The 12,661-nt window shown below is 57.1% G+C and overlaps 2 protein-coding genes across 8 annotated transcripts in view; both read left to right on the forward strand.

Moving 5' to 3' along the window:
• Positions 1-5,051, forward strand: part of Sppl2b (signal peptide peptidase like 2B) — a 13,647-nt gene extending 8,596 nt beyond the window's left edge. For 2 of the 7 annotated variants that reach the window (XM_021204820.1, XM_029542589.1), the window contains exons 8-15: positions 450-566; positions 1,532-1,613; positions 1,721-1,795; positions 1,866-1,928; positions 2,019-2,118; positions 2,458-2,535; positions 2,920-3,080; positions 3,746-5,051. In XM_021204820.1, coding sequence (XP_021060479.1) covers positions 450-566; positions 1,532-1,613; positions 1,721-1,795; positions 1,866-1,928; positions 2,019-2,118; positions 2,458-2,535; positions 2,920-3,080; positions 3,746-3,988 — 919 coding nt within the window. In that variant the 3' untranslated portion in view covers positions 3,989-5,051. Of the gene's footprint in view, positions 1-449; positions 567-1,531; positions 1,614-1,720; positions 1,796-1,865; positions 1,929-2,018; positions 2,119-2,457; positions 2,536-2,919; positions 3,135-3,745 lie in introns of all 7 variants that reach the window. The other 5 variants (XM_029542590.1, XM_021204821.2, XM_021204822.2 and 2 more) reach the window with 4 other exon arrangements.
• A 3,173-nt stretch (positions 5,052-8,224) lies between these two features.
• Positions 8,225-12,661, forward strand: part of Tmprss9 (transmembrane serine protease 9) — a 29,407-nt gene continuing 24,970 nt past the window's right edge. Inside the window, exon 1 of the mRNA XM_021205173.2 lies at positions 8,225-8,288. The gene's annotated coding sequence lies outside the window, so the exon portion shown is untranslated. The remainder of the gene's footprint in view (positions 8,289-12,661) is intronic.

Raw genomic sequence — 12,661 nt, forward strand, 5'->3', positions numbered from 1 at the left:
TCCTGCAGTCCCCTCCCCTCCTGCAGTCCCCTCCCCTCCTGCAGTCCCCTCCCCTCCTGCAGTCCCCTCCCCTCCTGCAGTCCCCTCCCCTCCTGGCGCATTCAGAGAGGCAGGAGGTGCTTACTAAGTGCTGGTCGTGGGGTGGGTAGGCTTTGGGGTTCCAGTCACCTGTGCACTGTACCCCTTCCTATCTAACTGAGCCACAGGGTATGACACGGGGGTCCTGGAGAGTGAGGCCAAGGATGGTAGGCTGGGAAGGGAGTGGCGACATCATAGGCCTCCAAGGCTCTACCTGCCCCTGGATGGCACTGCTTCAGAGCCACCTGCCACATAGTCAGGGCTCCTACTCAGGGCTGAGAGGGGACGGCAGGTACAAGCCAGCATGCGAGCGAGGGTCAGGGTGGTGGTGAGGTGAGGGAAGAGGGACGCTGACGGGTGGTCCCCTCCAGGGTCCCCGACAACAACCTGCCGTACTTCCACAAGCGCCCACAGGCCCGCATGCTGCTGCTGGCACTCTTCTGTGTCACTGTCTCCGTGGTGTGGGGTATCTTCCGAAATGAGGACCAGTAAGTGTTGCCATGTCCCAGGCTCTGCTGACATCCACCCTCTCGGCTTCTCGCTGCTGTCCTTGGGTGCCCCCGCTGCCCAGCGAGGCCTGGAGCTTCCCATCTTTAGGACTACACACCACGGCTGCCGCCTGCCCGTGTCCCATTTCATTTAGGCCTGGCCATGAGCCCACACCCCGATAGGAATCTAGATAAGAGTTCTGTCCATCCTTCGCCCAGCTCCTGGGCAGGGCAAGGGGACATGCTGGCCCAGAGCCACTATTTGTCACTCACATCTTGGCGTGGGCTCAGGCAGCACCTGATGCCCAGGTGCCACTTGCCATCCGCCCCGTGGTGATAGGAAGGTCCCTTTTCTCCTGCAATGAATTCCCACGGGGTTCTTATGCATACACATCCCCCTTGAAGGCAGAGGCCTGGCGCCATGGCCCCGAGAACAGCCTGCCTGTCCCTACCTGGCTCCTGGTCGTCACGGACACCGGCTGGCACAGCCCGAGCACTCCTGGCTTCCGTGCTGCTTGGCGTGCTAACAGACATGCTGGGGGGAGGAGTGGGGCAGAGCCAAGCTCCCTGCTGTCCCCACATGTCCTACGGCTGCCTGCGGTGCAGTCAGACTGGAGAGCCGTGCCCCCACAGAAGCTTGCCTCTGCCCTTCATGCTGGGCTGCAAGGCCCTGGGCAGGCCCAACTCCTAAATTCCACAGTTGTGTGTTCTGGGAATGTTGAGGTGTGACAGGAACCATCACACTGGCTTGTACCCCACATGGAGCCCCCATCCACATCTGCTTAAAGCCAGGCTGTGGTCCATGCTGCTGGCCTGCCTCTGCGGTGCTCCGGCTTCTTGGGTCTGAGGCCCTGTGTGGGCGGGGGGTGGAGCATGTAGCTTGGTGGCAGGTCCCTGGTGGCAGCTTAGTGTAGGATGAGACAGAGATAGAGCTCTGAGTCATTGAGCGACTGTTCTCCTCCCAGGTGGGCATGGGTCCTGCAAGACACCCTGGGCATTGCCTTCTGTCTGTACATGCTGAAGACCATCCGCCTGCCTACCTTCAAGGTGAGGACTACCAGTGGGCAGGGCAGGCACAGCCCTGGGGGAGGTCTGAGGACCTGGGTGCACATGGGTCGGGGGTGTCGGGGTAACTCAGGCGCTGGCTCCTGCAGGCCTGTACACTGCTGCTGCTGGTGCTCTTCATCTACGACATCTTCTTCGTCTTCATCACCCCCTTCCTGACCAAGGTAGGTTCCCTCTGCCCTTCCAGCCTCCTGCCCTCCTCCCCCTCCCTGGCTGACAACCTGTCTTGTGTAGAGCGGCAACAGCATCATGGTGGAGGTGGCCACCGGGCCCTCGAACTCATCCACCCATGAGAAGGTAGGCTGCCCTGCCCCAGGGGCTGTGGGCTGTGGCCCCAGCAGGGTTGGTGGGCGCAGGCATCCAGGCTGAGCCCTGCTCTCCCCACAGCTGCCCATGGTGCTGAAGGTGCCCAGGCTGAACACCTCGCCACTCTCCCTGTGTGACCGGCCCTTCTCCCTCCTGGGCTTTGGAGACATCTTGGTGCCAGGTGTGGGCTGAGCGCGCGGGGCGGGTGAGCAGATGTAGTGGGGCATGATGACGCCCATTCAGGGACTTCAGGAAGGGTCTGGTGGCGAGATGGCCTCCCGGGTGGTGCATGGCTATATAGCCACACCTGCCAGGTCCCCCACGCTGCATAGGTGATGTGTGTGCCCATTGTCACCATCCACATGGCAGGGCCCCTCCAGGTCCTGACACCCCTGTGGGACACTGGTTATTGGCACAGCCAGGGGCCATGCTGAAGTGTGGGCCTGGTCCTGCCATCCTGTCTCAGTGTGGTTGTCCATAGCCGTGCCACCGGTGTGGTGACTCTGCATCCTCCTCACAGGGCTGCTGGTGGCCTACTGTCACAGGTTTGACATCCAGGTGCAGTCCTCCAGAATTTACTTTGTGGCCTGTACCATTGGTAGGTGGTCACACTGCTGTCCCACTCTTCTCTGCCTTTTGTCTGTCACCTTCTGGTCCCCAAGTCCTTAGTTCCACTTGATCTAGGCTGATTTTAAGTGTCATCTAGTGGGGCTGGGCTTGAGTACTTAGGTGCCTGGCCTGAGTGCTTCCTATACAGGCGTCCAGGGCTACCCGCTGTCCTCGCTGACCCGCACAGCCCTGGGGATGAGGTTTCTGGTCCTTCTGCCTCAGCTACCACAGTTCTGGGATCCCGGCTTGTGGCTAGTGCTCTCCCCGATGACTGCCCTTGCTCCCCTCTGTCGTTTGTTCACTGTGGTGGTGCCCTGACCAGGCATTGCTCCCCCCAGGTGCAGCTCGGCTGACACTCTCTCTGTCTCTGCAGCCTATGGCCTGGGTCTCCTGGTGACCTTCGTGGCTCTTGTCCTCATGCAGCGTGGCCAGCCTGCACTACTGTACCTGGTCCCTTGTACACTGCTGACCAGCTGCACCGTGGCTCTGTGGCGCCGGGAGCTGGGCGCCTTCTGGACGGGCAGCGGTTTTGCGGTGAATACCAGTTTGCTATGACTGCAGCGATAGCCCCTAAGGCCACCAGGTCAAGTTGAGTCCAGCCTCCTTGTGCTCCCACTCAGCCCCTGGCCTGGGTCCCTTGCTTCTGGAAGGTCATGCTTTGGGCTTTCTGGCTCCCTGTGGGGAACTCTCTGATGTGACCTAAGGCTGTGAACACTCCTTCCGCGTTGCCACCCCCCCCCAGACCAGCTGAAGAGGATGGAGGAGTGTGGAGGGGGTGAGGGGGTGGCTTCCCAAGATGAGCCTTGCTTCTTGGGTGCGTCTTCCAGGGGGCTCTGTGCTCTGGGACTTCCTTGGTACCACAGAGGCAGCTGCTGGGGTAGGCAGGGATCCGCCCTGGGCCAGCCTGGGCTCACAGACGGCTTGGACTTGAGGGTTACTGCTCCCCACAGGATTTCACTGTAGGGATGAGTGGGATTGCTCGGAGGAGCACCAGGGAGGCATGAGACAGAGAGCAGTTGCTGCCCTGGGTGCTGAGTGGTGGTGGGCCTGGATGGAGCTGCATAGCCCTGCGTGGCTGGCGCCAGGTGGTGGGGGCTGGGTGTTTCTGGCTCTGTGTGGTTGCTGCATGCCTCCTGCTCTAAGTGCCCGTTGGGGTCTGCTCCGACTGGGCCCGCTCTCATAGCCCATCCTCTCTCCAGAAGGATGCACCTCAGACCCCGTGGGCCGCTACCCAGGGACCTGTGCCTCCGAAGGCTGTGGGTTCCTCCCTCTCTGAGCAGCCTCCAAATGAAGAGCCAGCCAAGAGTCCCCCGTCCACTGAGGAGGCCGGAGCCGCAGACCCTGCCAAGGATCCTGACGGCCCTGTGGCCAGTCCCCTCAGCCCCTCAGATGGGGATGCGGCCCAGCCTATCCCTGTGGTGAAGCCAGAGACTTCGGCCTAGGAAGGAGAGAGGCGAGAGCTGGGCCCTCGCCTCCTTCCACGCCACACACATACCGACCACCTGGGACCTGCAGGGGACAGGGACAGCTGCCGCCCACCAGGGTGACAGACCTGCTCCGTGTCCCCCCTAACATGGTGCTCAGCCCTCTGAGGCCTCCAGTCCATCCTCCCTGCAGCTGCACCCGCGCCCAGCTCTGCTTTGCATCGGGCCGTAAGCTTCATCTGCTGCCCTCCATGCAAGGCCGCTGCCCACGGGGCTCTGCCGATGCTCGCCCTGCAGATCCTCCTACGGCCGCACCTCCCTCCACAGGGCTGGGCTCTGGGGCCAGAGCAACCCCAACAAGCAGGTTCCTATGTAGGGAGCAGCCTGGAGGGGCCTGTGTGTGGGCACCCTGTCCACGGGGCCCAAAGCCCTTCAGGAGAGTCCACGCCAAGATGGAATTGAGAATGCGGGCCACTGCTCTAAGCCAGTAAACGGCTCCAGCTCCAGGTCCTGTACTAGGTGGCATGCTGGGAGCTGGCCACCTGTGGATGGGTCCACGTCCCCAGCAAGTCCATCAGCTCAGACGTGCAAGTCTTCCGGGCCACTGCCCTCTGCCCCAGCAGTGGCTTCTGGACTAACATCTGCCCTCTACCTCACCGACCAGGCTCTAGACTCCATGACAGAAGCCTGCAGGAAGCCCAGCACACATGCTGCATGTCACCAAGGCAGAGGCCACGGTCCCCACACGCTGGGATAGAACTCGGGAGCCATGGCCACCCACACTTGCATGGAAAAGGGTGTCTGCTGCAGGGTGACAAGCAGGGACAGCTGGGTGGTCCTCCTAGAGCTCTGGGGATGGGGGCGGGGGGACATCCCCTAGGCACCCGGTCTAACCAGAATGGATAGGCAGAGGAGTGCTATGGCCCGGCCACCTGCTTCTGCCATTGGACTTGAAAAGCCATTTTGTACTGGGTGTCCAAGCAGTCCTTCCACCTCTGGGGTGGTCGGAGGTGCTCTGTGAGGTCCCGCTCGAGGGCCCTGGCTTTAGGTTGTTGGGATTAAACAGCTTTTCATACTCACAGTGGCCTCCTGTCCTGTGAGGGGGTGGGCCTAGACACCCGAGGGCTTAACTGTCAGTTCCCCAGTGCCCTGGGGTCACACTGAGGCCTGAGGTGGGCCATTCCTGGCTGGTCCCTGCTGGCCTCACCGCTCATGCACTCCTTTCCTTTGCAGGAAGGGAATCTCAGCTCTGTGGGGACCAGAGATGTGTGTGGTCCCCAAGCCACTGCTGAGCTGCCATGCAGCCGGGCTGATGGCACACATAGAGGCAGGCACATCTCTGAGTTCTCTGCCGGCATACTCTATAAGGCAGGTTCCAGGCCAGAAGGGGCTATATAAGACCCTGTTTTCGAAAAGGAAAAAGTGGTGGCACTCCTTCAACCCCAGCACACAGGAGGCAGAGGCAGGTGGATCTCTGAATTAAGTCCAGCCTGGTCTCCAGATTGAGTTCCAGGACAACCAGGGCTACCCTGTCTCAAACAAAAAAACAAAAAACAAAACAAAACAAAAAAAAAAAGGGCAAAACAAAGCAAAAGAAGGTCTTAGGCCTAGGGTCTGCAATTAGACGCTCACTGCTCTTCCTGCGCACCCTCAGTGGGTCCCAGCACCAGTGTTAGTGGCTCCTAACGGCCATAACTCCCTATGGTGTGTAGCCATCCTCAACCCTAGGGGGGCTGCATCTGTGCACACACACCCACACACAGGCTCGAACACACAGGGCAAATCTTTTCTCTCCTTTCCTCTTCTCCCCTTCCCTCCCCTCCTCTCCCCTCCCCTCTCCATTTGGCTTTTCTTTCTTTCTTTTTTGTTTGTTGTTGTTTTTTGTTTTTTCAAGACAGGCTGTCCTGGCTGTCCTGGAACTCTCTCTGTAGACCAGGGTGGCTCGAACTCAGAAATCTGCCTGCCTCTGCTTCCCGAGTGCTGGGATTAAAGGCGTGCGCCACCACCGCCCGGCTTTCTTGGCTTTTCAAGACATAGTTTCTCTGTGTAGCCCTAGCCATCCTAGAACTCACTCTGAAGACCAGGCTAGCCTTCCACTCAATGAAATCCACCCGCCTCTGTCTCCCGAGTGCTGGGACTAAAGGCGTGCACCACCACTGCCTGCCTGTCTGGTTTGAGGCAGATTTGTGTAGCCGAGTCTGGCTCCCAGCCCTCTGTTCCCCACAGCCTGGTGCTGGGTTAGCAGCTGTGTGTTACCACACCCACCTGTTCAGTATGGCCATGGAAGCCAGGGCTGTGTGTGTGGAGGAGAACACTTGACCTCTCAAACTCCACTGTGACCCTGCCACCCCTACACCAGCCATGGCCTCCGTGGGTCCAGCTGTGAGCCTCATGTCCCAAACCCCAAACCTGAACTTGGCTGGGGTTTTGTTGTTTGATTTTGTTTTGTTTTAAAGATTTTTATTTATACCTGGGCAGTGGTGGCTCATGCCTTTAATCCCAGCACTCGGGAGGCAGAGGCAGGCGGATTTCTGAGTTTGAGGCCAGACTGGTCTACCAAGTGAGTTCCAGGACAGCCAGGGCTACACAGAGAAACCCTGTCTTGAAAACCAAAAAAAAAGAAAGAAAGAAAGAAAGAAAGAAAAAGAAAGAAAGGTTTGCAAATGACCAACTTCATGATAGCCCTTCCCTGCCCAATCTGTGACTCTGTGTTCCCATTTCACTGTGGACTCACATGTCCATCCGTCCATCCACTCACCCACTCATTTATGAATCCAAGCACCATCCATCCCACTCACCCCCCCAGTGAGCACCTGTGTCTCAGACACTCCTCCAGGGCTGCAGAGGTACCCAGGAAATCCCAGAGCCACCTCTGTCCCAGGCGGCTCAGAGTCTGGTGAAATAGAATGAGACCCAGGTCTGGAGACTTGACCCACACACAGGAGGTTCAGTGGGGACTTGATCCCCACGCAGGAGGAGACTTGACCCCCCACATGGGAAGTCCCGATCTAAATGGAGAGGCTGCTGGTAAGGCAAGCTGCCTGGAGGAGGTGGTCATTAGAGTCATTTAAGGGACCCAGGAGGAGTCTTTAAAGTCTGGGTGGACCCCAGCTAGAGAGGGGTGGGTGTCTGCAGCCTTGAGGGGAGCAGGAGGCAGGGTCTAGTGGGCTCTAAAACGTCCGGGGCATTGGGGTCAAGAGCGAGGATGGAAGTGTCAAGGTGGCACCACGTGTCCCTATGAACTGAGCTGACACCTCCCTGCAGATCATAGCCTTGGATATGAAGGGGGTCTCTGGAGGGTTCCGCCTGGCACAGCTCAGCTACCATGCCATGGGGTCATCGTAAGCCCTGCACTGTGCACACAGCTGGACCTCTGCAGGCAGCAGGTGCTTGGCTGGGGGTCAGGTGAAGAGACCGGAGGGCACCACCCAGGTGAGGCTTCAGGAATGCCCCTGCTCTAGCCCTGTCCATGGCTCCTTATGGCTTGCAGACATTCTCTCCAAATAAACAAGAAGGCAGAAGCACGCTTCCACCAATCGGTGTAGGAAATAGCCCTGGATGGGGGAGACGCTCAGCGGTGAAAGTGCATGTACACCGTCAGTCCAAAGAGCAGAGTTCACATCCCAGGCCCGTTGCCAAAGCTGGGTGGACATGGCTGCCCTCCTGTAATTCCAGCCTGGAAGGGAATCCCAGAGCAAACAGGCCAGAGGTAGACGGGTGGAGACAGCGCTCAGGGTTGAGGGGTTTGCTGCTCTTGCAGAGGACCCGAGTTCAGTTCCCAGCACCCACGTTGGTAAGCTCACAACTGCATGTAGCCCCAACTTTAGGGGAATTAAATACCTCTGGCCCACTGTGGCCATTGACAGACACATAAGTACACAACACACACACACACACACACACACACACATACACAGCTCAATCCTGTTACCTAAAGAGGACCCTGGAGTCCTCTGGTTTTGTTCTGTTTCACCTCCTCCTGCCACGGAATCGCGCTTATGTGAAGCCCAGGCAGCCCACCCAGCTCATCAGGGATCTGCCGTGGTGGGCAGACCCCAACTTGATCCCAGGTTCCCTCTACAGGTGCGGGCACAGCCCACTCCCACCCCAACCCTGGCTCCAGTCAATGCAATGCGGCAGGTCCCTGATCTCAAGACAAGGTGGTTTGGGGGTGTGGCCACTTGAGAGGGTGGTACCTGGCCCAGGTTACTCCCACCTGTGAGAAGCCTCGCCCTTCCCTCCAGGCACAGCTCAGCTCTGGCTCCCAGGTGTCCCCGAATCTCTGTAAAGCTCTGCTCTGCTGGAAGGCTGGAACTTGGTGAGCCGGGGATCCCCTTAGGGTTCAAATTTCTCTTGGGAAGATGGAGTATGCAGTTCGAAAAGCTTCGGGGTGTGAGGGTGCACTGTCGGGGAGGGGTGTGAAGGTGCACCGTCGGGGAATCAGACTGAGTGAAGGGCCAGAAGACTCGGGTATCCTGGGAGCTGCCCCTGGGGCAGAGTGGGAACAGCCAGGGCTGAGTAAACGGATGAGAACAGGTGTCTCAGTTGGGGTGTACAGATATGGCTCAGTAGAGGATCAGGGACCCCGCCCACCCAAACCTCCATCCCCGCCTCAGCTTTCCAATCTCTTCCCCCACAATAGACAATTACTGGAGTCCCAGAGGCTTCCCAGTGGGTTCGGGAAAACCGAGACCTTCCGGTCAATGGGGGACTGGATGTAGCAGCGCACGCCTTTAATCCCAGCACTCTGGAGGCAGAGGCAGGAAGATCTCTGAGTTTCAGGCCAGCCTGGGTGACAAGAGTGAGTTCTTGTCTCAAGAGAGGAGGGCCAGTGTGTGTGTCTGGGAAGGGTCAGGGAGATGGAAGGAGGTTATGGTCACAGGATGTGACATTAAGGGAGTCCTATGTGACCTCAGAAGGGGCTCTCGTGGGTTTTTTAGATGTGTAATGGGACAGTACGTGGACGGTGGCCGTTTGGGGTCAGTGGCTTACACTGGATCTGCTCAGAACTCACTAGTGGCACCCATGGGTGAGTCCTGACAAAGGCTGTGTGCTCTCCTCCATCTGTGCTCATGGCCAGCCTGGCCTTGCCGGACTCTAAGGAAGGGCGGTCGAGAGGACTCGAGCCGGGTGTTTAATAGGTGCTGGTCACCTCCTTGTGCTCTCCACATGCCACATGCCACCCCAGCTGGAGCCTGCCCTCCCGCCCTGTCACGTGGCTCAGACTGGCTGTGTTGTGCACCTGTGGTCAGGGATGGCAGGGCACAGTCTCATGGGTCTCTAGTGGCTGCATGTCACGGCACAGTGGTGAAGTGTGATTGTGTCAAGGCTGGAGAGAGGCAGCCTTCCTGGATTGCCTCGTCCTGGTCTCCCTTAGTGTCCTCACTGAGCTGAGCACAGGATATAGGGCTACATGTCCTAGTGTGGTGACCTGCGGAGTGCTGGGTGCTGGTGGGGAGGAGGGGGAGGGGGTCGTGTGCATTTTCCAATGACGGGAAGTGCTCGGGGCTACGGGGTTTCATCTACGCCTGACCCGCTTGTTCCTCTCAGGAGCCAGAGTAGGGGACAGGGGACTCCGGTGTCCGTCACTGTGATTCTGAGGCCAGGTGGTGCTGCTGTGACTGTTAGTGTAGGGAGGGGGACAGAGAGAGAGAGAGAGAGAGATAGAGAGAGAGAGAGAGAGAGAGAGAGATACAGAGAGACATTAAGACAGGAATAAACAGACATACAGACAGACAAACAGAGACAAATAAGGCATAGAGAGATACAGAGACATATAGGGACAGGGAGACAGAGCAGACATAGGGGTGACAGTCATCGAGTCCCTGGTGCATTTAGGCCCCTTGTGAGCATGTTTCCTGAGCTTGAGCGTCTTCCATTTCTGAGTCTCTAGCTTTGACACATACACCCTCCTCCCCCCACCATGTTTCTCAGCTGCCTGTGTCTCCCACGCCATCATTGGCTTCTCTTTCTTCCAGGCACATTGTAGTCCTGACAGAACTCCAGAGGTCACATCAATGGTTTTCTCCCAAACTTCTCTTCCCTTGTAAGGCTAACAAAAAACGGCAGAGACAAAAAGAGAGATAGAAAAGGAGCAAGCTTACTGAGTTTCTCTTACACTTGCTGAGTGATTTACTTCATGATTGGGGCCAGGATGGGGCGGGTGGGGGTGGGGGAGCAGAGGAGAAAGGATGGGAGGGCTGACAGCCTGGCTTGTCACCCAGCCGCTCAAGGAGCTCAGGGGGAGAGAAACTGGGAGTTCAAGGCCCACCTGGGCTAGTGTGAGAGTTTATCTCAAAGTAAAGATTTAAAACAGGGCAGTAAGTGTGTGCAAAAACCTGCCTAGGATCCCCCCATGAGGGGCCAGGAGCTAGGCCAGACTCCAGAGCTGCCAGGCCCCCAGACTGCAGCGTTAGGACACTGGAATGCTGGGGTGACTGCCCAGTGGCCCTCACTCCTCACTACCTGGTTGGTGTCTTAGTGACTAAGCTACTGCTTTCTATCTCATCTCAGGCTGCTTGCCTGGCTCTTGCTCTACTCTGTGCAGAGCTGACACCGCCAATGGTGAGGGTGGTGTGCAGCTCAAGCTGGCCAGAAACTGAACCTCCTGTGGAATGCCCAAGAGGCCGGAAACCGAAGTCATCGTGCGTGCCTGCGTGCGTGCCGAGCTCACCGGCACCACTCTGCCCACAGCCCTCCAGCTTCGCGCATCTGAGGAAGCCCTGATTCACTCCTGAGTTCCCAGTCACCAATACAGTTAGGTGAAGAAAAGTTTGAGCAGCTGTCCTGGCTCAGAGGTTCAGGCTGGGGTGACTCAGATGACCCTGTCGATGAATAGCGTGCCGCCTTGCTGTCCCTAGCTGGAGTGACAGCTCAGTCTTACATTTATTCTTCTTCTTTAAGAAAAAGGTCTCAGACATGAGCCCAGGCTGGCCTCCTGTGGCCGGCTGAGGACGTGAGCCCAGGCTGACCTCCTGTGGCCAGCTGAGGATGGCCATTCATTTAGCCATGGCCTCTCTGACTCCCAAGTGCTGGGAAGACAGGTGTGTGTCATCCCATGGTTTGTGTGGTGCTGGGAATGGAACCTAGGGCTTCTTGCATGCTAGGCTAGCATGGTACCGCGAGCCACGGGTTTTATACACTAGCATGGTACCGCGAGCCACGGGGTTTATACACTAGCATGGTACCGCGAGCCACGGGNTTTATACACTAGCATGGTACCGCGAGCCACGGGGTTTATACACTAGCATGGTACCGTGAGCCACGGGTTTTATACACTAGCATGGTACCGTGAGCCACGGGGTTTATACAGTCCCCGCTGTTCTCAAACTCATGACACTTGTGACTCAGTCTCCTGGGCCTCTTCTGCTTCCCAGAGGATGCTGGGATATGGTGGAATGTGTCACTGCGCAGACACCAATCCAAGTACCTGTAACTTAGCTCTGGTTAGGACTGGAGAGATGGCTCAGCTGTTAAGAGCACTGACTGCACTTCTGAAGGTCTTGAGTTCAAATCCCAGCAACCACATGGTGGCTCACAACCATCTGTAATGGGGTCCGATGCCCTCTTCACAAAATAAATAAGAATTTTTAAAACAAACAAAGTAAAAAACCAAAAAAACTTAGCTCTGATTAGCTGTGTTCTGGACGTCAGAGAGGAACCTTCTCGAAGCGTTTTGTGGCCATCCTTGGGCTGTCAGAGAGCAGATTCCTCCAGCTCCTGATTTGTGGGTCAGTGTGTCTGGGATGTTCTCACATCTCTCTCAAGCAGCCAACACCTTAGCCCTTCTGTGGCTTTGTTAACCTGTGCCAGGGACACTTTGGCTCGAGGTCACCTCTGAAAGGTAATGGCGTCGTCCTTCTTCATTTCTCTCAATCGGCTATCTTCCTGCCCGCTCTGTGTCTCATTTGCTGTCACCCCGGGTCCCCAGAAAGCAATGAGACTAAAAATCCATTCTAGGAATTGTTTTTGTCGCCTGAGATTATCAGCTTGGAGAATCTTCCAGAACCTTCTCTCTGGCCTGATCTCTGAAGTCTAAATATCCACTTTCCAGAGAAGAACTGTCTCCAGGGACCAGGGACACAAAGTGACATTCTGGCCAAAGGCAGGGGGGTGTTGGTGGCCCTCAGCTCTGTCAAATCCACTTACGTTATGTGTACATGTATGTCCGTAAGCATGTGTGCAAGTCAGGGGACAGCTCTGGGTACTTGGCCATCTCCTGGGGATGGAGCCTTGGTCGTCAGACAACGTTTTTTCTCCTGAGCTGTCTGTCTGACCCCAATATATGCTTATGTTTTAGGGCAAGGCCTCATTCTAAATAAGTCAACCTGCACTTGACTCACAGTAATCCTCCTGCCTTCGTCTCCCAAGTGTTGAGATGACAGATGTGGCCACCATGTCTCTCTACCTTCAACTCTGTGTGTGCATAACATGTGTGTCCAGGCATGTGTGTGGAGGCCGGATGTTGACCTCGAGTGTCTTCTTCAGTTGCTCGATGCCTTATTTTGTTATAAAAAGTTCTATCTTAAGTCGAGTGTCTATTTTGGGGTGGGGAGGGTTGGGCCTGTAGAGGCCACAGCAGATGTTGGGCCTTGGAGTGTGGGAGTCACTGGCAGCCGTAAGCTGCCTAACTTGGATGCACAAAAACTAAAGAAAGTTCTTTGCCAAAACAGCCATCGTGGGGGGGGGGGG

Source organism: Mus pahari, chromosome 9, assembly GCF_900095145.1.
Source record: "Mus pahari chromosome 9, PAHARI_EIJ_v1.1, whole genome shotgun sequence".
NCBI lineage: Eukaryota > Metazoa > Chordata > Mammalia > Rodentia > Muridae > Mus > Mus pahari.